This window comes from Scyliorhinus canicula, chromosome 6 (genome assembly GCF_902713615.1).
Source record: "Scyliorhinus canicula chromosome 6, sScyCan1.1, whole genome shotgun sequence".
Taxonomy (NCBI): Eukaryota; Metazoa; Chordata; class Chondrichthyes; order Carcharhiniformes; family Scyliorhinidae; genus Scyliorhinus; species Scyliorhinus canicula.
In genome coordinates, this window is record NC_052151.1 from 13,324,815 (window position 1) to 13,351,295 (window position 26,481).

At 48.1% G+C, this 26,481-nt stretch overlaps 1 protein-coding gene across 1 annotated transcript in view; it reads right to left on the reverse strand.

Moving 5' to 3' along the window:
* The window catches only part of LOC119966995 (probable tubulin polyglutamylase ttll-15), a 163,156-nt gene that overhangs the window by 68,401 nt on the left and 68,274 nt on the right, over positions 1–26,481 (reverse strand). The window contains exons 6-8 of the mRNA XM_038798973.1: positions 24,935–25,004; positions 21,084–21,167; positions 3,851–3,935 (exon numbers count right to left, since the gene is read on the reverse strand). Coding sequence (XP_038654901.1) covers positions 3,851–3,935; positions 21,084–21,167; positions 24,935–25,004 — 239 coding nt within the window. The remainder of the gene's footprint in view (positions 1–3,850; positions 3,936–21,083; positions 21,168–24,934; positions 25,005–26,481) is intronic.

The window sequence follows — 26,481 nt, forward strand, 5'->3', positions numbered from 1 at the left end:
CTGCACCCTCTCCAAGGCATCCACATCCATCTGGTAATGTGGCGACCAGAACTGCACGCAGTATTCCAAATGTGGCCGAACCAAAGTCCTATACAACTGTAACATGACCTGCCAACTCTCGTACTCAATACCTCGTCCGTTGAAGGCAAGCATGCTGTATGCCTTCTTGACCACTCTATCAACCTGCGTTGCCACCCTCAGGGTACAATGGACCTGAACTCCCAGATCAATTTTCCCTAAGACCCTTCCATTGACCATATAGTCCGCTCTCAAATTTAATCTTCCAAAATGCATCACCTCGCATTTGCCTGGATTTAACTCCATCTGCCATTTCTCTGCCCAACTCTCCAATCTATCTGTATTTTGTTGTATTCTCTGACAGTCCTCCTTGCTATCTGCAACTCCACCAATCTTAGTATCATCTGCAAACTTGCTAATCAGACCACCTATACCTTCCTCCAGGTCATTTATGTATATCACAAACAACAGTGGTCCGAGCACGGATCCCTGTGGAACACCACTTGTCACCTTTCTCCATTTTGAGACACTCCCTTCCACCACTACTCTCTGTCTCCTGTTGCCCAGCCAGTTCTTTATCCATCTAGCTAGTACACCCTGAACCCCATACAACTTCACTTTTTCCATCAACCTGCCATGGGAAACCTTATACAACATCTACAGCCCTTCCCTCATCAATTAACTTTGTCACTTCCTCAAAGAATTCTATTAGGTTTGTAAGACATGACCTTCCCTGCACAGAACCATGCTGCCTATCACTGATAAGTCTATTTTCTTCCAGATGTGAATAGATCCTATCCCTCGGTATCTTCTCCAACAGTTTTCCTACCACTGACGTCAAGCTCACAGGTCTATAATTCCCTGGATTATCCCTGCTACCCTTCTTAAACAAAGGGACAACATTAGCAATTCTGCAGTCCTCCGGGACCTCACCCGGTGCTCAAGGAAGGGTGGTGCTGGACCCAGTGGGGGTGAATGGGGTGCTTGAGGCTTTTTATTGGAGATTGTATGAGTCAGAGCCCCCGACTGGTGGGGAGAGAATGTGACGGTTCCTGGATAGGTTGGAGTTTCCCAAGGTGGTTGAGGAGGTGGTGCGAGGATTGGGAGCCCCGATGGGATTGAGGGAGGTAATGGAGAGTATGGGGGCGATGCAGGTTGGGAAGGCTCCGGGACCAGATGGGTTCCCGGTGGAGTTTTATAAAAAATTTGGGCGGGTCCAGGGGCCCGTGCTGGTGAGGACATACAATGAGGCGAGGGAGAGGGGGGCATCTCCCCCCTTCACTATCTCAGGCATCCATCTCTCTGACATTGAAAAAGGACCAGGATACGGAGCAGTGTGGGTTGTACCCGCCGATATCGCTGTTGAATGTGGACGCTAAGTTGCTGGCAAAGGTGTTGGCTTCGCAAATTGAAGGCTACATTCCGGGGGTGATAGGTGAGGATCAAACGGGGTTTGTGAAAAGGGAGACAGTTGTCGGCAAATGTGAGGAGACTGTTTAATGTGATTATGATACCTCCGGAGGAGCAGGAAGTAGAGGTGGCAGTGGCGATGGATACGGAGAAGGCTTTCGACCGGGTGGAGTGGGAATATCTGTGGGAGGTGTTGGGACGGTTTGGGTTTAGGCAGGGCTTTGTGGACTGGGTCCGTTTGCTGTACAAAGCACCAGTTGTAAGCGTGGGGACGAACCAAGTGAGTTCGGGATATTTTGGGCTGCATCGTGGGATGAGGCAGGGGTGCCCACTCTCCCCGTTAGTTTTTGCCGTGGCTATAGAGCCATTGGCAATTGAGCTTGGAGCATCGAGGGATTGGAAAGGGATAGCGTGGGCGGGGGCGTCAAGCACAGGATTTTGCTGTACGCAGATGACCTGTTATATATTTTGGACCCAGTGGGTGGCATCAGCGGTATTATGGGGATCTTGGAGGACTTTGGCCTGTTCTCCGGGTAGACCTTGAACATGGGAAAGAGCGAGGTGTTCCCGATTGAGACCGGAGGGCAGGAGAGGAGGTTATGGGAGTTGCCGTTTAAGGTAGTGGGAGTGAGTTTTAGATACCTGGGCAATCGGGTGACGTGGGGCAGGGCGCAGCTACATAAGTGGTACAGATGAAGGGAGACTTCAAGAGGTGGGATGTGCTCCCGCTGTCATTGGCGGGATGGGAAGACAGTTAAGATGATGGTGCTGCCAAGGTTCCTGTTCGTATTAAAGAACCACCCAATCTTTGTCCCAAAGTCGTTCTCTCAAAGGTTAACGTGCTGATCTCTGGGTGTGTATAGGTGGAAGGAAGGAGGGATCTTCTTTCTCACCCGAGGAAGGAGTTGCACTCTGTGGTGAATGTAACATGGTAATTCACACTATACCTTTGTAAGTGTAGTAGCGTTATCCGACCACTGGGGGTGTAGCTCTGGGAATGCTCAGAAGCTGGTACAGGGCTCCACCCTTGGCTCCGCCCACAACTCCTCCCCTTAGTGCTGCTGTTTAAATACCCTTGGCCAGAGTCAGCCTGCAGTTCACTGAGAGTTCATCAACGGGTAACAGGCTGGCTCTGTAGTAAGTCGATTAAAGCCTATATTCATATCGGAAACAAGTGTCTGGTGAATTGATGGTTCCATCACACTCCTAAAGCTAGTGATTTGAAACAAACCTGTTGGACTTTAACCTGGTGTTGTAAGACTTCTTATTGTGCTCACCCCAGTCTAATGCCGGCATCTCCACATCATGTGTATAGGTAGGGAAGGCCCCATGGGTCAAAAACACTTTTTTGGAGCAGGGGCGGGGGAGGGGGAGGGGGCCTGTGGCTTGCCATTGCCGAATATAATGAACCATTACTGGGCGGCGAACATTGACATGGTCAGGGAATGGGTAGTGGAGGAGGGGTCGACATGGGGGCAGATGGAGGTGGCTTCTTGTAGGGGAACGGGCTTGAGGGCATTGTTAACAATGCCTCTGCCGTTCTCGCTGGCCAGGTACTCTGCGAGCCCAGTGGTGGTGTCAGCCTTGGGGTTGCAAGACAAGGTGTTGCTGAAGGAGGTGATAGGGGAGGGGAAGGTGTTGGAGGTCTACAGGGAGCTGATGGATTGGGAGGGACACCCAGTGGGGGATAGAAAGCTGAAATGGGAGGAAGAGCTGGGTGGGGAAGTAAAGGCCTGGAGGTGGGCTGAGGCCCTGCCACCTGGTCGTGTGCGAGGCTAAGCCTTTTTCAGTTTAAAGTAGTTCACAGGGTGATTATGGTGGCTTCGCAGATGAGTAGGTTTTTTGAGGGAGTTGGGGATAGTAGGTGTGGTCTGTGTGCGAGAAGGCCCGCGAATCACATCCACATGTTTGGGCATATCTGAGGCTGAAGGGGTTCTGCCAGGGGTTTGCCGAGGTGTTGGGGTTAAAGATGGCCTGAATCCAGAGGTAGCGATATTCGGGGTGTTGGAGTCCGGGGGAGGGGAGGTGAGAGAGGCTGACGTTTTGGCCTTTGCCTCCCTGACAGCCTGGAGACGGATCTTACTTGGCTGGAGGGACTCGGGGCTGCTGAAAGCTGGGGTGTGGGTGAGTGACCTGGCAGAATTCCTGAGGCTGGAGAAGGGCAAGTTCGTCCTGAGGGGGTTGGTCAATGGGTTCGCTCGGAGATGGATGTTGTTCATTGAGGAGTCTGCAAAAGGGGAGGGGGTGGGATGTAAAAATGGGGAGGGTGGGATGGGAGGAATGGGCATGACTGGGGAGCGGGGGAGGGGAATGGGTGTTATTATTTATAATGTGGTATAATTTTACTTCTGCTTCAGTTTGTATTTTATGAAAATGCCTGAATAATATATTTTTTAAAAAAGTAAATGGGATTCACATTCACCTGCCAGGTCGGTATATAATCATCTGCCACCACATACTTTTTCACATTGGTCGGATCAAAGGGGTAATACGCTTGGCTGCAAAACCTTAGAAAAAGCAGAAATGCAAATCAGAGACGAGCCAGAATTTGAGATACTTGCTCAAGGAGAAAAGTATCTCCTGTTTCAATTGAAACTGCCTTGGGCTCCAAAGGATTCCCGGCTGCTCCCTGTTCCCTTAGCACATACACACTAACCTTTCAACTCCAACATGAATGTTGCAGCTAAACAAACTAAAGAGATAAAAGGAGGAGAAATACACAGGTCTTTCAGCACCTGTAAAGAGAAGACAGGTGTCTTTTCTAATGTTGGGCTCAATATGATCCAAATTCACTGTCATTGAGAATTGTCATAAAGATAATGGTCTGGGTCCTCCAGTACCCCTGTTGCAATGTTTCTCGGCACCATGCTGCACACTGGCGGCTGGATTCTATACTCCCGCTGCTTTACAATGGGATTTCCCATTGGAACCACCCCACACCACCAGGAAACCCGTGGGTGGGGGGTGCTCTGCCGGCGGAAGAGTGAATCCCAATGGCCGGAGAACTCTGGTCAATGAATGCAGGAAGTGGAAGTACAACATTTTTGGCCAATTGTGTGACATTCTGAACCTGGGAAGTTTGGCAACCTTTTAGGGAAAAGAATCAGCCTCATCCTAAATGGTATTCAATCTGAGAATAATGGATGGGGGAACAAAAATGTTCCATTCCTCATCACAGACTCTGTCGTGACTCCCCTTGATAGATTGAAAGATCCAATCATGATCTCTTGGGGGTAAAAAATAACCCTGGCACCTTCTATTGGGAAGATATCGAAGCTTTTGTATTTCCATTACAAAGTCAGTCAATCATCCCTAACCATGAGCAGCAGACTGAGCACAGCGTGTACTGCTCTTGGTTATAAAATGATACGGAACGTCACCCAGGCTGCTGCAAGTACACTGGTTGTGAAAGTAAATTTACAATAAATAACAAATTGGGCATAAGATGCTGAAGTGCAACCTAAGATCATCAGCATGATATTTCCATATCAAACCCATCTGTCATTATTGCAAAAGTGCTGTTGCCCATATAACAGTTACATTGCCAAAACTTTACACTTGGGAGCGGCGCAGATCTATTACAAATTCTTGTTCTCAGCAAAACATAAGCAAGGATTTGTGCTGCCTCTATTTCATTACATGTTGCATGGACATACTTCCTGCTCATTATACTGGTACAATCCAAAACTTCCTGCTCATTATACTGGTCCAATCCAATACTTTCTGCTCATTATACTGGTACAATCCAATACTTCCTGCTCATTATACTGGTCCAATCCAATACTTCCTGCTCATTATACTGGTACAATCCAATACTTCCTGCTCATTATACTGGTACAATCCAATACTTCCTGCTCATTATACTGGTACAATCCAATACTTCCTGCTCATTATACTGGTACAATCCAATACTTCCTGCTCATTATACTGGTACAATCCAATACTTCCTGCTCATTATACTGGTCCAATCCAATACTTCCTGCTCATTATACTGGTACAATCCAATACTTCCTGCTCATTATACTGGTACAATCCAATACTTCCTGCTCATTATACTGGTACAATCCAATACTTCCTGCTCATTATACTGGTACAATCCAATACTTCCTGCTCATTATACTGGTACAATCCAATACTTCCTGCTCATTATACTGGTACAATCCAATACTTCCTGCTCATTATACTGGTACAATCCAATACTTCCTGCTCATTATACTGGTACAATCCAATACTTCCTGCTCATTATACTGGTACAATCCAATACTTCCTGCTCATTATACTGGTACAATCCAATACTTCCTGCTCATTATACTGGTACAATCCAATACTTCCTGCTCATTATACTGGTACAATCCAATACTTCCTGCTCATTATACTGGTCCAATCTAATACTTCCTGCTCATTATACTGGTCCAATCCAATACTTCCTGCTCATTATACTGGTACAATCCAATACTTCCTGCTCATTATACTGGTACAATCCAATACTTCCTGCTCATTATACTGGTACAATCCAATACTTCCTGCTCATTATACTGGCACAATCCAATACTTCCTGCTCATTATACTGGTCCAATCCAATACTTCCTGCTCATTATACTGGCACAATCCAATACTTCCTGCTCATTATACTGGTATAATCCAATACTTCCTGATCATTATACTGGTCCAATCCAATACTTCCTGCTCATTATACTGGTACAATCCAATACTTCCTGATCATTATACTGGTCCAATCCAATACTTCCTGCTCATTATACTGGTACAATCCAATACTTCCTGCTCATTATACTGTTCCAATCCAATACTTCCTGCTCATTATACTGGCACAATCCAATACTTCCTGCTCATTATACTGGTACAATCCAATACTTCCTGCTCATTATACTGGTCCAATCCAATACTTCCCGCTCATTATACTGGTACAATCCAATACTTCCTGCTCATTATACTGGTCCAATCCAATACTTCCTGCTCATTATACTGGTACAATCCAATACTTCCCGCTCATTATACTGGTCCAATCCAATACTTCCTGCTCATTATACTGGTACAATCCAATACTTCCTGATCATTATACTGGTCCAATCCAATACTTCCTGCTCATTATACTGGTACAATCCAATACTTCCTGATCATTATACTGGTCCAATCCAATACTTCCTGCTCATTATACTGGTACAATCCAATACTTCCTGCTCATTATACTGTTCCAATCCAATACTTCCTGCTCATTATACTGGCACAATCCAATACTTCCTGCTCATTATACTGGTACAATCCAATACTTCCTGCTCATTATACTGGTCCAATCCAATACTTCCCGCTCATTATACTGGTACAATCCAATACTTCCTGCTCATTATACTGGTACAGTCCAATACTTCCTGCTCATTATACTGGTACAATCCAATACTTCCTGCTCATTATACTGGCACAATCCAATACTTCCTGCTCATTATACTGGTCCAATCCAATACTTCCTGCTCATTATACTGGTCCAATCCAATACTTCCTGCTCATTATACTGGTACAATCCAATACTTCCTGCTCATTATACTGGTACAGTCCAATACTTCCTGCTCATTATACTGGTACAATCCAATACTTCCTGCTCATTATACTGGTACAATCCAATACTTCCTGCTCATTATACTGGTACAATCCATTACTTCCTGCTCATTATACTGGTCCAATCCAATACTTCCCGCTCATTATACTGGTACAATCCAATACTTCCTGCTCATTATACTGGTACAGTCCAATACTTCCTGCTCATTATACTGGTACAATCCAATACTTCCTGCTCATTATACTGGCACAATCCAATACTTCCTGCTCATTATACTGGTCCAATCCAATACTTCCTGCTCATTATACTGGTCCAATCCAATACTTCCTGCTCATTATACTGGTCCAATCCAATACTTCCTGCTCATTATACTGGTACAGTCCAATACTTCCTGCTCATTATACTGGTCCAATCCAATACTTCCTGCTCATTATACTGGTACAATCCAATACTTCCTGCTCATTATACTGGTACAATCCAATACTTCCCGCTCATTATACTGGTCCAATCCAATACTTCCTGCTCATTATACTGGTCCAATCCAATACTTCCTGCTCATTATACTGGTCCAATCCAATACTTCCTGCTCATTATACTGGTCCAATCCAATACTTCCTGCTCATTATACTGGTCCAATCCAATACTTCCTGCTCATTATACTGGTACAATCCAATACTTCCTGCTCATTATACTGGCACAATCCAATACTTCCTGCTCATTATACTGGTCCAATCCAATGAAACTGGCTGCTTGGACACAAAAGTGTGGCGACTGGGGGCTTTTCACAGTAACTTCATTGCAGTGTTAATGTAAGCCTACTTGTGACAAGATCATAAAAATAAAAAAAACAGGCTGACAAGGGCGAAAAACTGCAGCCCTATTCTGTTTAAGTATTACTGTGCCTTTTTATTTTTCCTGCCAAAGTGAACAACCTCACATTTTCCCATATTATGCTCCATCTGTCAAATTGCCCCTCATCTCAACGATCTCAATCCTAAATGAGAGTTCAGGGAAACAACCTCTCAGTGTAGATCCAATAATGTCAAGAAAGGAATGTAAATTGCCCAACAGTGCTGGTTCGTAGAAAACTTTGCATTTTTCATTATGTAAGTGAATTTTAGTGGAAACCTGAATTTCTTGATTGCAACCAAAGCTGAAACTCTACCCATGAATTTATTTTACTGCTCAAAATATTCTCAATGTGGGAAATGCGAAGAGAAGGAGATTAAGACGCTAAAAGATTTGTATCTTAGGGGTCGGTTTGCAGGATTGAGGGAGCTGGAAGCGAAGTATGGGCTGGAGCAGGGAGAAATGTTTAGATACATGCAGGTTCGAGATTTTGTGAGGAAGGAGATACAGAGCTTCCCAGAGGAACCGGCCTCCACATTGCTGGAGGAGGTGCTGACGACAAGGGGACTGGAGAAAGGGGTCGTGTCAGCGGTGTACGGAGCTATTTTGGACCAGGATAAGGCACCACTGGAAGGGATCAAAGCAAAGTGGGAGGAAGGGTTGGGAGAGGTTATAGAGGAGGGGGTCTGGTGTGAGGTGCTCCAGAGAGTGAATGCCTCCACCTCGTGTGCAAGGTTGGGGCTGATACAGCTGAAAGTGGTATACAGAGCACACCTCACAAGGGCGAGGATGAGCCAATTCTTTGAAGGAGTAGAAGATGTGTGTGAACATTGCAGGGGGTGGGGGGGGGGGGGCTAATCACATTGATATGTTTTGGTCCTGTCCAAAGCTAGAGGATTACTGGAAGGAGGTTTTTAGGGCAATTTCCAAGATGGTGCACTTAGAACTGGACCCGGGTCCCCTGGAGGACATACTCGGCGTGTCGGGCCAGCCTGGGTTGGAAACGGGTGCGGAGGCAGATATCGTAGCCTTTTCTTCATTGATTGCCCGAAGGTGAATCCTGCTGGGATGAGAGCAACCTCTCTACCCTGTGCCCTGGCGTGGCGGAGGGGGACCTGTTGGAATTCCTGACTCTTGAGAAGGTTAAGTTTGAACTGAGGGGAAGGATAGAGGAGTTCTACAATTCATGGGCATTATTCATTATGCACTTTCAAGAACTGGACAACATCGAACATTAGTTGGGGGGTCTGGGTGGGAGGGTTGGGGGGAGGGGGGCTGTGTGTATTAAGGGTGACTATGGGTAATCCCTGATTCCTTTTTGTCATTTGTTTATGTAAACATATGGGCTGATGTTTGGGGGGTTGGTGGGTGGATGGGGATCGTTATTGGGATTGACATATTTGTTGCTGATTATTATTTATTGTTGGTGGGTGTAAAAAATGTGAAAAAGGAGGAGAATAAAAAAATATTTAAAACAAAATATTCTCAATGTGGGATTTCAGTTAATGACAGCTTTCGGCTCAGCTAAAAGACATGTGAACCTCATTGTTGATTATTCACTGTCAAGTCACATACACGATGAATGTCCTCTATAATGAGATATCAGATATCTGTTAGCTGTCATAAAACTGTGCCTCGGCACAAGTGAGTGCCTTCAGAAAAGGGGGTTGAGAAACTAAATATGAAAGTTCCATTCATTTCTTGCACGCAGTAGAGAACTGCTACCACTAGAGGGACTTGATCAATCCGATACCATAAGGCTGACATAAACATAGCGCATTGAATTTAATGATTAAAATCGCAATGATGTGTTACAAATCGATGTTAGGAAAACAAAGGTAATTTTAAGGGATTTATATTTGCATTGGAAAACATTATAATAAGGCATCATTTTAAGTGGATTTAATTTAATGATTATGTGCCTGGAGGAGTAAAACCTGTTGATAGATTCATGCTGGACAAATGTGTTTGTATGTGTGGGGGTTGGTTTCAATTCCAACTGTTTGTGCGGCGTGGGCTTCGCTGGCGGGGCCAGCATTTATTGCCCTCCCTAATTGCCCTTGAATGGTGAGAGTGTGGGTCTGGAGTCACATGTAGGCCAGATCGGGTAAGGACAGCAGATTTCCTTCCCTAAAGGACATTAGTGAACCCGATGTGTTTTTACAACAATCGGCTATGGTTTCATGGTCATCATTAGACTTTTAACTCCAGATTTTTATTGAATTCAAATTTCATTATCTGCTGTGGTGGGATTCAAACCTGGGACCCCAGAGCATTACCCTGGGTCTCTGGATTACTAGTCCAGTGACAATACCACACCACCGCTAAGGTAGGGAGGCTTTTTGTTTCTCCCTTGGTACCCTCAGTGATCCTCAACGTGCTTGGCTCTCCTAGCTCTACCACGATATCTTGGTGTTTCCCCAGGATGTACATCTGACGTGGAACCAGCCAGCTGCTTACCTCATCCCGTGGCCTTCGATGCCCCTGCTGGGCGTCCTCTAGGGGTTCTGAGGACGGAGGGTCCCGGCACACTTGTTGACGGCATATGCACTACCGTGGATGAAGGTTGACAGGGCGGTAGGGTCGAGTCAGGGATGTCGGAGGGTTATATAGAAACAAATATAAAAAATAGATGCAGGAGGAGGCCAGTCAGCCCTTCAAGTCTCCTCCACCATTCATAATAATCATGGCTGATCATCAAGCTCAATACCCTGATCCTGCCTTAGAGTCAGAGGGCAGGATTCTCCGACCCCCCCCACCGGATCGTAGAATCGCTGGGGGGGGCGGCGTGAATCCCACCCCGCCGCTCCGAAGCCGGCTGCCGAATTCTCCACCGCCGGTTTTTGGGCATGGGTGGGGACCATGGCGCGCCGATCGGGGGCCGTTGGCAGTGGCGCCCCCCCCCCCCCCCCGCCCCCGGCAATTTTCCGGGCCCCGATGGGCCGAGCGGCCACCCGCTTTCGCCTGTCCCGCCGGCGTGAAATGGACATTGTCCCTCCCAGCAGGACCTGTCTTGTCAGCCGTCTAGCGCGGTCCTTGGGGCGGGGCGCGGGGGGAACCGGCCCCGGGGGTGGGGGGCATGGTGGTGTGGTCTGTGGTTGGGGCCCACCGATCTGCGGGTGGGCCTGTGCCGTGAGGGCACTCTTTCTCTCCACGCCGGCCTCTGTATGGCTCTACCATGGCCTGTGCGGAGAATAAACCCCATGCGCATGCGCAGGAAGCACACCGGCGGATCTGCGCATGTGCCAACTTGCGCTGGCCCACAGCAGCCCTTCGCCACTGGTTGGCACGGCGCCAACCCCTCCGGCGCCGGTCTAGTCCCTGGAAGTGCGGAGGATTCCGCAACTTCCGGGTGGCTCAATGCCGGAGTAGTTCGCGCTGCTCTTGGGAGCTGGCGTCGGGTCATCGCACCAAGTGCGGGAGAATCCCGCCCAGAGAGTCATAGAATCAAACAACACAGAAAAGGCTCTCCGGCCCATTGCGTCTGCGCCGGTCAAAAACAACCAGCTAACCATTTCTGTCTTTTTTTTGAAAATCTTTTTATTGGATTTCTCATATTTATAAACAGTTGTTGTGTATATACATTACATTTTTCTTCCCCATGCAAATTTACTTTATTTTACAGAGAGGTTTATTTTGTCTTTCATTTAACTAACTCTATGTACATTTTGTTGCTCTCTGGATCAGTCTATGATACCCCCCCACCCCCCCGGCTTCAGCACCCTTCCTCTTCTCTTGTGGTTTCCCCACCTTACTGCTCCACTGCAAACCCCCCACCCCACCCCGAGCAGTCCTTTGGTTCCACATGTTTTTTTTCTCCTGGCTTACTCCTCGTTGCTGGCCTCGAACAGGTTTGGGAACAGGCCGACGAACTGCTCCCAAGTATCCAGGAAGCCTTCCTCTGACCCTCGGAGGGCGTACTTAATCTTCTCCAGGTGGAGATATTCCGAAAGGTCAGCAAGCCAATCTGCAGCTGTGGGTGGTACTGCCGATCGCCAGCAGAGCAGGATTCTCCAGCGTGCGATTCGGGAAGCGAAAGCCAGGGCGTTGGCCCCCTTCCCCATGTGTAGCTCTGGCTGCTCCAATGCCCTGAAGATTGCCACTATTGGGCATGGCTTCACCCTCACCCCCACAACCTTGGACATTGCCTCAGAGTTTTGTACAACTGCAACATGACCTCATGGCTCCGAAACTAAATTCCTCTACCAATAAAAGCTAACACACCGTACGCCTTCTTAACAGCCCTCTCAACCTGGGTAGCAACTTTCAGGGATCTATGGACATGGACACCGAGATCTCTCTGCTCACCCACACTACCAAGAATCTAACCATTAGCCCAGTACTCTGTCTTCCTGTTATTCCTTCCAGCATGGCTGGGGGGAATCTGTGATTGCCGCAAATGGGGGCCATTTTAGTTATCCCAAAATGTTGTCACAGCTGGGTCCACGTTCTCAGCGTGGCCGCTACCTCTGGGCTCGTTGTGTACCTTGTTGAGGAGGATGGGAGTGCTGCTGTGGCCAGGGCCCGGAGGGTCGTTCCTTTACAGGATGCCTCCTCCATTTGTACCCAACCTGTGTCGGGTTCTTGTACCCATCCCTTCACTTTCTCTGCCGTTGCTGCCCAGTGGTAGTATTGTAGGTTCAGTAGAGCCAGGCCCCCTCTGACTTTCCCTCTTTGCAGTGTCGGTTTGGGAATTCTTGGGTTCTTGCCCCCCACACAAACGCCATGATTAGACTGTCAGCGTTTTGGAAAAAGGCCTTGGGGATGAAGATCAGGATGGATCTAAACAGGAAGAGGAACCTTGGCAGTACGTTCATCTTGATCGTCTGCACTCTCCCCGCCAGGGAGAGTGGGAGTGAGCCCCACCGTTGAAGGTCTTTTCTTTCTTCCGCCACCAGACTGGTCAGGTTCCACTTGTGGATCTGTGTCCCACCCCCTTTTGGGTTCACTGCGAATGTCTCGCTTTTGCCCAGGTTCAGTTTGTAGCCTGAGAAGGTTCCAAACTATTTTAGTATTTCCTTCAGGGACTTTGAGACTTGGCTGTGAGACATAGAGGATCAGGTCATCTGCATAGAGTGAGACTCTGTGCTCTCTGTCTCCTCTCCGGATTCCCTTCCAGCTTTTTGCGCCCTTTAGGGCTAATGCCAGGGGTTCTATCGCTAGTGCAAACAAGAGCAGGGACAGGGGGCAGCCCTGTCTTATTCCTCTCTGTAGGTGGAAGTATTCAGAGCTGGTGGTGTTAGTTCAGACACTCGCTTTGGGAGCGTTGTACAGGAGCCTCACCCAGGCGGTGAATCCCACTCCGAGCCCAAACAGTTCCAGTACCTCGAGGAGGTAGTTCCATTCGACTCTGTCGAAGGCCTTTCATGCGTCCAGGGAAGAGAACCTTCCTCTGGTGTTCTCTCCCCGGGGGGAGTCATTATCACATTCAGAAGCCACTTAATGTTCGCTGTGAGCTGCCTACTCTTGACAAAGCCTGTTTGGTCCTCTCCGACCACCTCTGGTACGCAGCCCTCCAGCCTTTTGGCTGTATTTTCGCATCCACGTTCAGCAGTGAAATGGGTCTGTATGATCCACAGGTCCTTATCTAGTTTGGGTATCAGTGAGATTGTGGCCAGCGCTAACGTGGGGGGGAGGGCAGGGTGCCACCTGCCAGTGAGTCCGCGAACATGTCCCTTAGGTGTGGGGCCAGGACTGGTATGAATTCTGTGCAGAAGTCCGTCGGAAACCCGTTGGGTCCCGGTGCCTTTCCCGCCTGCATGGAGCTGATGCTCTCCATGATTTCACCTAACCATTTTAATCCCATTTTCCAGCACTTGGTTATAGCCTTGTGTGCCCTGGGATCGCAAGTGCCCATCTAAATACTTCTTAAATGTTATGAGGGTCTCTGCCTCCACCACTCTTTAGGGCAGCGAATTCCAAACTCCTACCACCCTCTGGGTAAAAAGGTTTTTCCTCAAATCCCCGGCACAGTTCCTTCACAGCTCCAGGATCCCAGGCTCGATTCCCGGTTAGGGTCACTGCCTGAGCGGTGTCTGCATGTTCTCCCTGTGTCTGCGTGGGTTTCCTCCGGGTGCTCCGGTTTCCTCCCGCAAATCCCGAAAGACGTGCTGTTAGGTGAATTGGACATTCTGAATTCTCCCTCTGTGACCCGAACAGGCGCCGGAATGTGGCGACTAGGGGATTTTCACAGTAACTTCATTGCAGTGTTAATGTAAGCCTACTTGTGACAATAAAGATTAAAGATTATTATAAATCCCCTGACCCATACCTTAAATCTATGCTCCCTGGTCAATGACCCCTCCACCAAGGGAAAAGGTTACTTCCTGTCTGCTCTGTGCCCCTCGTAATTTTGTTGCCCAATCGTGGAATCAGATCTAACAGTAGATGTTTTGGTTTGGGTGTTTCAAAGTGTGGACTGGTTGAGCACGGTCTGTACTCTTGTCTATTGTGAACGGCCGAAGGAACTTGCTGTTTGATGCAATCAATCAAGCACTGGAAATCCAATATAACCGGCGTCAGACTGGTACTAAAATTCATCGACTATATTGCTCAACTACATGGTAGGCAGAATGGCTTTTTGGACAGACGGCAACATCCTGATAGTGGAAAATACCACTCATGTAGCAACTGCATAGTAGCAGCATAAAACAGCTTCCTTAACCAGCTCATTTTTCTTGATATTTTACCTTTCCATGATGGTTGGAGGTACGCCAGACATTTTCCAGGTCCAAAAGTGTTTGCCTTCGGCCCATTTTCCAGTTTGGGTGATACATAAGTCACAATGATCTGATCAGGATAGTCAATATTCTGCAGGATAGCTTTGATGTGCAACTTTATATAATGTAATTATTAAAGAACCACCCCGAATCATGAAAGGACTTGATGGAAACCATACTTGAATGAACTGAGAACAGCTGAGGCAGAAGATTATTCTGTTTGAACTGCCCAAAACAGTGCACGCACTAATTCAGATTTAAGTGGCACTTTGTAATTGATGTCTATAGCAATAGCAAAGGCCCAAAATAACCAGCTGTCCAAGGTAAATGTGGATGATGAAAGTAATGGGAACTGTATTTATAAAACTTTGATTGAGTTTCTAACATGATTGTAAAATCAGCATGATTCAGCAAAGTATCCACCAGAACCAGCTCAACAGCGTGATTTAACATCAGAAACATCTGGCCAGCGAGATCTCGCTTTCGTACTTTCCCGCCCTTCACTGGTGACTTAACAAGGTTCCTGCCCAAGAAGGTCAGGAACCTCATTTCTTTTTTTCCCCCTTTTTTAATTAAGGGCCAATTTAGCGTGAGTGTTGGTACCGTTTGGCCTTGTATATATTTTTTACTTTTTTAATAAAAAAATATGGCCAATTCACCTACCCTCCACATCTTTGGGTTGTGGGGGTGAAACCCACGCAAACACGGGGAGAATGTGCAAACTCCACGCGGACAGTGACCCAGGACCGGGATTGATGGGAACCTCAGTTCAAGGTTCTGGGGGTGCAGGTGGCCAGGGACTGGGGGACTCTTCACAAATATAATTTCACCAGACTTGTAGATCAGATGGAGGAGGAGTTCACAAGGTGGGACATGTTGCCATAGTTGTTGGCGGGGAGGGTGCAGTCCGTCAAAATGACGGTGCTTCCGAGGTTCTTGTTCCTCTTTCAGTGCCTGCCCACCTTTATCCCCAGGGCCTTCTTTAGGAGAGTGACTAGCAGTATCTTGAGCTTTGTGTGGGCACATGGGACTCCGAGAGTGAAGAGGGTTTTCCTGGAGTGAGGGAGGGATAAAGGCGGGCTGGCGTTGCCCAACCTTTTGGGGTACTATTGGGCGGCCAATGTGTCAATGGTGCGTAAATGGGTGATGGAGGGGGGAGGGGCGGCGTGGAAAAGAATGGAGATGGCGTCATGTAGAGGTACGAGCCTGGGTGCCATGGTAACGGCGCCGCTGCCGCTCTCCCCTAAGAGGTTTACCACGAGCCCGGTGGTGGCGGCGACCCTAAGAATCTGGGGACAGTGGAGACGGCATAGGGAGGAAACAGGGGGCTCGATGGAGGCTCCATTGGGTGGCAATCATCGGTTCATTCCAGGGAACAGGGATGGGGGATTTAGGGGGTGGCAAAGGGTGGGCATCAGCAAATTGAGGGACCTGTTTATTGGCGGGAGGTTTGCGGGCCTGGGGGAACTGGAAGATAAATTTGGGCTTCCCAAGGGAACATGTTCAGATACTTGCAGGTAAAGGCGTTTGCTAGGCGACAGGTAGAGGGATTCCCTTTGCTGCCCTCACGGGGGACGATGGACAGAGTGCTTTCAGGGGTGTGGGTCGGAGAGGGGAAGGTGTCTGACATCTATAAGGTAATGCAGGAGATGGAGGAGTTGTCAGTGGAGGTGCTGAAGGCTAAATGGGAGGGGGAACTTGGGGAGCAGATAGAGGACGGGACTTGGGCGGATGCCTTGGAGAGAGTCAACTCTTCCTCTTCATGTGCGAGGCTTAGCCTCATCTAATTTAAGGTGCTGCACCGGGCCCACATGTCCGGGACTAGGATGAGTAGGTTCTTTGGGGGTGAGGACATGTGCACCAGATGTTCGGGGAGTCCTGCGAACCACGCCCATATGTTCTGGGCATGTCCGGCGCTGGAAGAATTCTGGAAGGGGGTGGCGGGGACGGTGTCGAGGGTGGTTGGATCCAGGGTCAAACCAGGGTGGGGACTCGCGATTTTTGGAGTTGCGGTGGAGCCGGGAGTGCAGGAGGCGAAAGAGGCCGGTGTCCTGGCCTTTGCGTCCCTAGTAGCCCGGCGGAGGATCTTGATGCAGTGGAAGGATGCGAGGCCCCCAAGTGTGGAGACCTGGGTCAATGACATGGCGGGATTTATAAAGTTGGAAAGGGTTAAATTTGCCCTGAGAGGATCAGTACAAGGGTTCTATAAACGATGGCAGCCTTTTCTGGACTTCCTGGCTCAAAGATAGGTATCTTGGTCAATAGCAGCAGCAACCCGGGGGGGTGTTCCTAACTATAGTTTCTATATATTTTTTTGCTACGGTTATGTAACTTAACACTGGGTTAGCTTAAGTTGTTAATATGTTGGGTTGTTCATTGAGGAGGGGCGAAGGTTTATGATTGTTGTTATTACTGTTATCGTTGGTATTTTAGTATGGTTTGATGTTGTGTAAATTCAAAATTTTTCAATAAAAATTATTTTTAAAAAAAAATCAGAGGATAATGGGCAAAATTAAAGTTCATGGGATAGAGGGGATGTAGTAGCATGGATCGGGAATTGGTTGAGAGACAGGAAACAGAGAGTGGGAATAAATACATATTTTTCCGAGTGGCAGTCAGTGACTAGTGGGGTACCTCACGGATCAGTGCTTGGGCCCCAGCTGTTCATGATATATATAAATGACCTGGGTAAGGGAACCAAATGGATCATTTCCAAGTTTGCTGACGACAGAAAACTGGGCAAATTGTAAGCTGTAAGAAGGATGCAGCAAGGGGGCTGCAGGATGATTTAGGCAAGTTGAGTGAGTGGGCAAACATGCGGCAGATGCAATACAATGTGGCTCAATGTGAAGTTTTCGGTGTGAAAAACAGAAAGGAAGAGTGTTATTTAAATGGTGATATATTGGGAAGTGTAGATGTGCAAAGGAATCTGGTCCATGAAAGTGGAAAGGCAGGTGCAGCAAGTAATTAGGAAAGTATGTTGGCCTTCATTGCAAGGGGATTTGTTCAGAAGTGCAGAACTGCAGTTATACAGGGCCTTGGTGTGACCACACCTTGAGTATTACCTGCAATTTGGTCTCCTTACCTAAGAAAGGATCTACTTGCACAGTAGCACAGTGGTTAGCCCAGTTGCTTCACAGCTCCAGAGTCCCAGGTTTGATTCCGGCTTGGGTCACTATCTGTGCGGAGTCTGCACTTCTCCCCATGGCTGTATGGGTTTCCTCCGCGTGCTCCAGTTTCCTCCCACAGTTCAAAGATGTGCAGGTTAGGTGGATTGGCAATGATCAACTGCCCTTCGTGTCCAAAAAGGTTAGGTGGGGTTACTGGGTTACGTGGATAGGGTGGAGACGTGGGCTTGAGTAGGGTGCGCTTTCCAAGGGCCGGTGTGGACTCGTTGGGCCGAATGGCCTCCTTCTGCACTGTAAATTCTATGATTCTATGCCATAGAGGGAGTGCAGCGGAGATCCACTCGGCCGATACCAGGGTTAGCAACTGTCCTATGAGAGATTGGTTCGACTGGGCCTGTGTTCACTAGAGTTTAAGGATGAGATATGATCTGATTAAAATGTATAAAATTCTAACAAGGCGGGACAGACTAGGTGCAGGGAGAATGTTTTCCTGGTTGAGGAATCTAGAACTAGGAGACATGGTCTCAGGATACAGGGTAAACCATTTAGGAATGAGATGAGGAAAAAGATTCTTCATTTAAAAGATACTGAACCCACACCGGCATGTTGGAGCAGTGGTTAGCATTGCTGCCTCATGGCACTGAAGACCTGGGTTTGGTCCCGGCTCTGGGTCACTGTTCATCTGGAGCTTGCACATTCTACCCATGGGTCTCCCCCCCAACCCAAAACAATGTGCTGGTTAGGTGGATTGACCACAATAAATTGCCCCTTAATTGGAAAAAAATCATGGAATTTACAGCGCAGAAGGAGGCCATTCGGCCCATTGAGTCTGTAGCGGCCATTACAAACAACATCCTCTGAAGCCCACTTATCTACCTTATCCCCGTAACCCAGTAACACCATTTAACATTTTTTGGACACTAAGGGCAATTTATCATGGCCAATCCACCTAACCCACACATTTTTGGACTGTGGGAGGAAACCGGAGCACCCGGAGGAAACCCACGCAGACACGGGGAGAATGTGCAGACTCCGCACAGACAGTGACCCAGCGGGGAATCAAACCTGGGACCCTGGAGCTGTGAATCAACTGTGCTAACCACTGCGATACAGAGAATTGGGTACTCTAAATTTATAATTAAAAAAAGTACTGAACTGAGGAGTTTGCTATCACAGAAGGATGCCAAGTCACTGAATGTATTTAAGAAAGAGATGTTTATTTTTTTAGATTTCAATGGCATCAAGGGGTATGGAGAGAAAGTGGGACTATGGTAGTGAGATTTGAGGATCAGCATGATCATATTCAATAGTGGAGCAGGTTCGAAGGGCCGAATAGCCCACTCCTGCTCCTAGTTTCTATGTATGTCCTCACTTTTGCCTCTTATAGCCTCCGTATAGATGTGGTCCTCTTTCTCTCTGGTAACCTCTGAGGCTCTCGCCTTAAAAGGAGTGAGGATTTGGAGTTCGGGGGTCACGCAGCGTTCAAGTGCTCGCTATTGTGAGCCAGCTGGTCCTGCAAAGATGCAGATAGGGGAGTGTAAAGAGGACACCTGCTGGATTCGATGATAAGGATGCCTGGGCATGTGTGGTTGGTGATTGGAAGGTGGAATGTGATGAGAGGTGCCGCAGGGGAGATAAGGAGGGGTGTGGGGCTGAATAGTGGGGCAACAAGTGATGCCCCAGTGGGGTGGGTGGGTGAGTGGTGACAAATGGAAGGAGTGGCTTAACCTGACCTCTGATGAGGTTGTGTCTCGAGGTCAGCATATGGGACAGGGCAGAACGGCGGTGGCCCCAGAGCTTCCAGAGTACGCCCGCCAGGGGCATCGAAGGCCACGGGGCGAGGTCGGCAGCTGGCAGCGTGCATCCCTGGGAAACATCTGGTCATAGTGGTAGAGCTGGGAGAGCAGTCATGTAGAGGATCACTGAGAGCACCGAGGAAGGGGGTTGGGGATATTGTACAGCACATTAAACTCCTGTTTGTAAAACCATTATGATTCCTCTGTCATTTTCTTCTGCAATGCGGACCGACCTTCGGACCCTTTGTCCATCTCTCCAGGCATCTCCTCCTCTCCTTGGCATTCAACCACCCTCCAGCCGTCGACATGCCCCCGGAGCTGTTCACCTGGGTGTTCGGATGTTGCGTGTGTTGTGTTGCCTACCGCAGTGTTCAGGCACAGTGTCCCAGCATCAAGGGTGTGATTGAGATGCTAGTCGATAACTCCCACATGCTACATGGCCCCAGTCGGTGGGGTGGAAAGGTGATCAGTGGGGTAGACGGGCAGGGACATGGGTTGCCCCTGGAATGGTCACACACGAACCAGGGGTTGGCATGGTGATGTTGCGAGCGGTTGCCCCCGTGCCTCCCACACAGCGGTCCACCCCGTCGCCGAGCACTGGGGGGGGGGGGGGGGCAATCCCAGCGCCCCTGGTCTCTTTGCCTGTGTGTAAAGATGGCTACTTACCTCCTCAGCTCCCCAGAAGCCCTTCCGTCAGGTTCATGTTGTTTCAAAAGGAGTACTAATCGGTGTGTGAGCACTTTCTGGGAAGGCGGTTGAGTGACGGGAGGCTGTTGGGTATGGGGTGGCTCTCGTTGATTGTATGGAAATGGGGCTTAAGTGGTGATCATTGAATTCTCACCCTCGTTGCAATGTGTTCCCGACTTTGCCCATGGGAGTGGGCCGGTTACATCGCAAACTGTTTTGCGCCTGCCGCAGATCCCGTTTTGGAGAGCGCAAGACACTGGAGAATCGCACCCCTGAGATCCTGAAGGGCCTTCACAGGGTGGATGTGGAGAGGATGTTCCCTCTTGTGGGATAATCTAGTACTAGGGGGGGTCACTGTTTAAAATAAGGCACCGTCCATTTAAAACATAGATGAGGCAATTTCTTTCTATCAGGGAATCGCGAGTGTTCAGAACTCTGTTCCTGAAAAGGCGATGGAAGCAGTCTTTGAATATTTTTAAAGCAGAGGTGAATAGATTCTTGGGAAGGAAGTTGGTGATAGGTTATCAGGGCTAGGAGGCTTATCAATTTTGAGGTTTCTATCAGGTCTATAGAAGCCTCAAAATTGATAAACCTCCTAGCCCTGATAACCTAATTAAATGGCGGAGCAGGCTCGAGAGGCTGTATGGCCTACTCCTGTTTGTTTTCCGTATGTTTGTAAGAATAACCAACTGACCCAGAGGTTTAGTCAAATTGGGGCAAAAAAGAAATCAACCATCACATTCTGATATTTACCAGCTCAACCATCTATCCTCAGATCATCAAGAGCTCCTAACCATTAGCCCTGAAATTGAGCTGGAAGGTTGTAAATGAAAAGAAATAATGATCTTCTTAGCAGTGTTTGACTGACACATACATTGCAGGGAAGGATGATTGTGTCAGTTACCTTAAGATCACCTCTTCTTCATAAATGTATACCCGCAGGGGCTTGATGGAAGTCAATATTGTGTAAACACCAACGTCAAATTTCCTGTATGAAGAAAGGCAATTGTGAGAATCACTTATGTGTGGATTTGGTAAATATGCAGAGGTCTTACTGTGGTGCACATGCATAAATCAGTATTGCACCAATGATAGATTACAGCTTGTTAAAATTATTTAGAAGTGGCCACAATAGCTTATTGAGTAAATGCATTATTGAGCCACAGGAAACTGGAATGGTGGAATGTTTGAGTCCCTGTCTATGCAGAGTTAACTGATTTGACTTTGCCTAACTTGAATTGCAACAAGTTCTGGCTCACCCACAATTACCAATCTGTGGCATTGCAATTTTAAGCTCCCGTCAAGACTAACTGGGTAAATGGACAGGCTGGTGAAGCCCTCAATCCGAGGTAGCAGCTGCTACAGCTGCCTTCAGTGCTCTGGATTCAGGAAATCAGCAATCATTCCCATTGATTTTTTAAAATAAATTTAGTGTACCCAATTATTATTTCCAATTAAGGGGCAATTTAGCGTTGCCCCTATCCTGCACATCTTTTGGGTTGTGGGGGTGAAGCCCACGCAGACACAGGGAGAATGTGCAAACTCCACATGGACAGTGACCCAAGGCCGGGATTCGAACCCGGGTCATCAGCGCCAATCATTCCCATTGATGATCATCATCCAGCGACTCAAGCAATGAAATTGAGTGAGGATGTCACAGATGAAAGGGAGCCTTTCAGCTCAGATTTAGTCCAGCCTTCTACAAAAACACTTCCCTCACCCGTTTTAGTGCCTGTTCAGTGATGCCAGAGGTTTTACCTGCACTGCCTTATCAGGAAGACTACTTCAGGCATCAGTCTCCCTCTCTGTGAAGAAAGGCTTCTTGATATCAATCCTAAGCTTGTCTATTCCTATTTTTTACCAATGCCCCTTGCTGTGCAGTTGTGGTTTACCATGTAATTGTGACCGGTATTCATCTTTCCTATTCCACCCAATGGGCAGGATTCTCCCCTCCCCGTGGTGTGCTTTGGCCCTCCACTGGCTGGAATGGAATATCCCGCCGCTGTCAATGGGGTTTCCTGTTGTTTGCATCTTCTGCTGCCATGGAAGCTGCGGCAGGGAGTCTCCATTGGTGGGACTGGAGGATCCCGCTGGCGGGAACGGACACAAAATCCCGCCAATACCTTTGTGACAAAAAAGTAATATTTGCTTGTGTTCAGTTTTAAAATATGTATTTTGTATTGCTTAAACAATTCGTAAGGACTTAACAACCAAATGTTATCCAAAGCAGCTTATTAGGAGAAGTGTCTCAGCTCTGAACAAATGCGTTGTCTGGGTAAATTACCCCTCGGTTCATTTGGCCCACTCAAAGATGATCTAAACTATTAACTGATTAACCAACCATTGGCCACATTATTGTCATCCCAAACGTTTATACAATTGTCACAGTATCTAACTGAAATATTCTGGACATTCTATTCACCTCGGGACTCTCATATATATATATATATATATGCTTCTATCCCTGGGGAGTTATTCATTTTGACCCCTTTAAGTTCTCTGGGACATACTGAAGTTGTCTGTCAGGTGAGCTGGAGTATGTTGTTGCCTATAGACAGACCAGCCGGATACAGAAAGGTCCAATGGGTGAGATATGAGTAGATACTCGGTGCTTTTGGAAGAAAGCAAATGTGAGTCGACACCATAAAAGAAAGTAGAGAAAAATCGGTGGAATTGAAAAAGCTACTGAGCTCACAGCTGGTGAACAACTTGCTGGGAATCTCTGACCCAGCACCGGGTCGGAGAATCCCCGGGGGGGAGGGAGAATCGCGCCGTGCCGACGCCGGCTCGCCAATCCTCCGGCACCAATTTTCGGGCACCCGCGGGATTGCCGCTGCGCCGGTCGGGGACCGTTGAAAGCGATTCTCTGGGCCTCGACGGGCCAAGTGCCCGCCGGCGTGGGTTATTCAGGTCCCACACGGCAGGACCTGGAAGGTGTGTCTGCGGGGACTGTCCTGGAGGGGGGCAGGGCCTCCATGGTGGCCTGGCCCGTGATCGGGGCCTACTGATTGGTGGGCGTGCTGGTTCCGTGAGGGCCTATGTTACTTCCCGCTGGGCCCCTGTAGGGCTCCGCAATATTGCCTGGGGGCTGGCGCGGAGATGGGAACACACGCGCATGCACGGAATCACGCCGGCCATAGTGCGCATGTGCAAACTCAAGACGTCGGCCCCTTTCGCCCCCTGAACTCCCGGCTCTTCCGACACTCCAAAGATCACTACCTCCGGACTCAGCACCACCCGTGTTTTTAGCACCGTGGACATTGCCTTAGCAAAATCCTGCCAAAACCCTCTCAGCTTCGGGCATGCCCAAACCATGTGGACATGATTTGCTGGGCTTCCTGCGCCCCTCGCACACCTATCCTCAATCCCGAAGAACTTACTCATCCTAGCCGCTGTCATGTGTGCCCAGTGGACTACCTTAAATTGTATCCGGCTAAGCCTGGCACATGATGAGGATGTATTAACCCTGCTTAGGGCATTTGCCCATAATCCCGCCTCTATTTTTCCCCCATCGGGGTTTCCTCCGCCTCCGAAAGCTCCTGGTAAATATCCGATATCTTCCCCTCTCCCTCCCAGGTACTGAAGACTACTCTATCCTGTATCCCCCGTGGCGGCAGCGGAAAGGCCGGCCCCAGTTTTCTCAGGAAGTCTCACACCTGCAAATACCTAAAACCACTCCCTGCTGGCAATTAAAATTTATCCTCCAAAGCTTTAAAGCTGGGAAAGCTCCCGTCTATAAATAGATCCCCCATCCTTCTAATTCCTGCCCTCTGCCAACTTCGGAACCCGCCATCTAGCCTACTCGGTACAAACCTGTGGTTATTATAAATCGGGGTCCAAATCGATGCTCCCTCCAAATCGATGCTCCCTCCAAATCGATGCTCCCTCCAAATCGATGCTCCCTCCAAATCGATGCTCCCTCCAAATCGATGCTCCCTCCAAATCGATGCTCCCTCCAAATCGATGCTCCCTCCACTCTCTTACATCTCCTCCACTGCCCCCAAATTCTCAGAACCGCCACTACCACCGGACTTGTGGAGTATCGGGCCGGCGAGAACGGGAGAGGTGCGAAGGGGAGCATTCTTGATTATTGGGAAACGCTGATGCCGGAGTGGTTGGCATCGCTTTTCACGCTGGCGTCAGAACTTGCCCGCGGGATTGGAGAATCCCGGCCATAATTCCTGGACAGGATTTACTTGCTCATAGAATTAGGGTGCAATCAAGCAGGTTTGCAGCTGTCTTTAGTATTGCATATCATTCTGTTGTAAATGGCATTTCTCGTATGTGTTAATTTCTCAACAATAATAACTTGCAATTACATACAGCCTTTACCACAATGAGATGTGGCAAGGTCCTTCACAAGACCATTATGAAGCAAAATTGGGCAGCAAGCTACATCTGAGAATATTAGTCACAGAGGTAGCCATGCAGCTGAAGGTGCAGCCACCAATTGTGGAGCAATTCAAATTGAGGATGAACAAAAGGCCAAAATTAAAGAAGTTCAGATAAATCGGAGGATTGTTAGGCTGGAGGTAACTAAAGAGATATGGGTGGGGTGGGGGTGGGGGGGGGTGGACAAGGCCATAGAAGGATTTGAAAATTAAGATTTTCTTTGAGAACCTAAGTGGGTCAGTGAACATAGGGGTAAAGAAAGGGGACTTGGGGCGAGCAAGTAAAAGACAATGCTGTGATAATGTAATGGTCATTCATGGGTAACATAACAATAATGTAACAGTAATACTAAAATGCACTTGCCTTCCATCTATGAGTAGTGGATGGGTGATAAACTCTTGCAAGAAAGTTCCTCGAGAGTCCAGTTCCAACTCTGACCAATAAACAAGATAATGCCCATCATTAGATGCCACGATTTTCAGTCAACTATGGAAATGCAACAGCATATTTAAATTCACCCACATACAACAGAACACTTAAGTGGATGAGGGGGTTTATAAGGAGAATGGTTTTTCTACTGGAGGGAGGGTCTCTGTCCAGAGGACACCGATTTAAGTTAATTGACAAAATTGCCAGGGTGGTTATGAGGATAATTTTGTTTCCCACAGAAAGTTTTTACAACTGGAATGTTCTGGCTGATAGAGTTTTGGGAGTTGATTCAGTAGTAACATTTATAAGGAATTGGATAAATACTTGAAAAGGAAATTTGCAGAACAATGGGGAAAGAGCAGGGAAGCGGGATTACTTAGAAAACTCTTACAAAGAAACCAGACCAAATAACCTCCTTCTGGGGACTGAATGAGTCTGTATTCCCATAAACCCAGAAGAGATTTATGGTAATAGTTCCAGAGATGAAGGATTTCAGTTATGTAAATAAGTTGGAGAAACTGGGGTTGTTCTTCTTGGAGAAGAGAAGGTTGAGAGGAGATTTGACAGAGGTTTTAAAATCACAGAAAACACAGTGCAGAAAAGGTCCTTTGGCCCCTTGAGTGGGCAACACAGTAGCACAGTGGTTAGCACAATTGCTTCACAGCACCAGGGTCCCAGGTTCGGTTCCCCTCTGGGTCACTGTCTGTGCGGAGTCTGCACGTTCTCCCCGTGTCTGGGTGGGTTTGCTCCGGTGCTCCGGTTTCCTCTCACAGTCCAAAGATGTGCAGGTTAGGTAGATTGGCCATGATAAATTGCCCTGAGTTTCCAAAAAAGGTTAGGTGGGGTTAATGGGATAGGGCGGAGGTGTGGGGTGCTCTTTCCAAGGGCTGGTGCAGACTGGATGGGCCGAATGGCCTCCTTCTGCACTGCAAATTCTATGAGTCTGCACCAACATATGAAAAACACCTGACCTGTCTAATTCCATTTGCCAGCACTTAGCCCATTTCTTTGAATGTTAAGACATGCCAAGTGCTCATCCAGGTACTTTTTAAAGGATGTGAGGCAACCCGCCTCTACCACCCTCCCAAGCGGTGTGGTGCATTCCAGACCGTCACCACCCTCTGGGTAAAAAGATTTTCCCCAAATACCCCCGAAACATTCTGCCTCTCGCCATGAACTTGTGCGCCCTCGTAACTGAACTTCAACTAAGGGGAACAGCTGTTCCCTATCCACCCTGTCCATGCCCCTCATAATCTTGTACATCTCGATCAGGTCGCTCCCTCAGACTTCTCTGCTCCAACGAAAACAACCCAAGCCTATCCAACCTGTCTTCATAACTAAAATGTTCCATCCCAGGCGACAATCAGGAGGGCTCTAGAAAGAGGGAGAAACTGTTGACATTTGGCAAAAAAGCTTGAGAACCAGAGGACAGTAATATAAGGTTATTGACAAAAGAACAAACAGCGGCATTTTGTTCCACA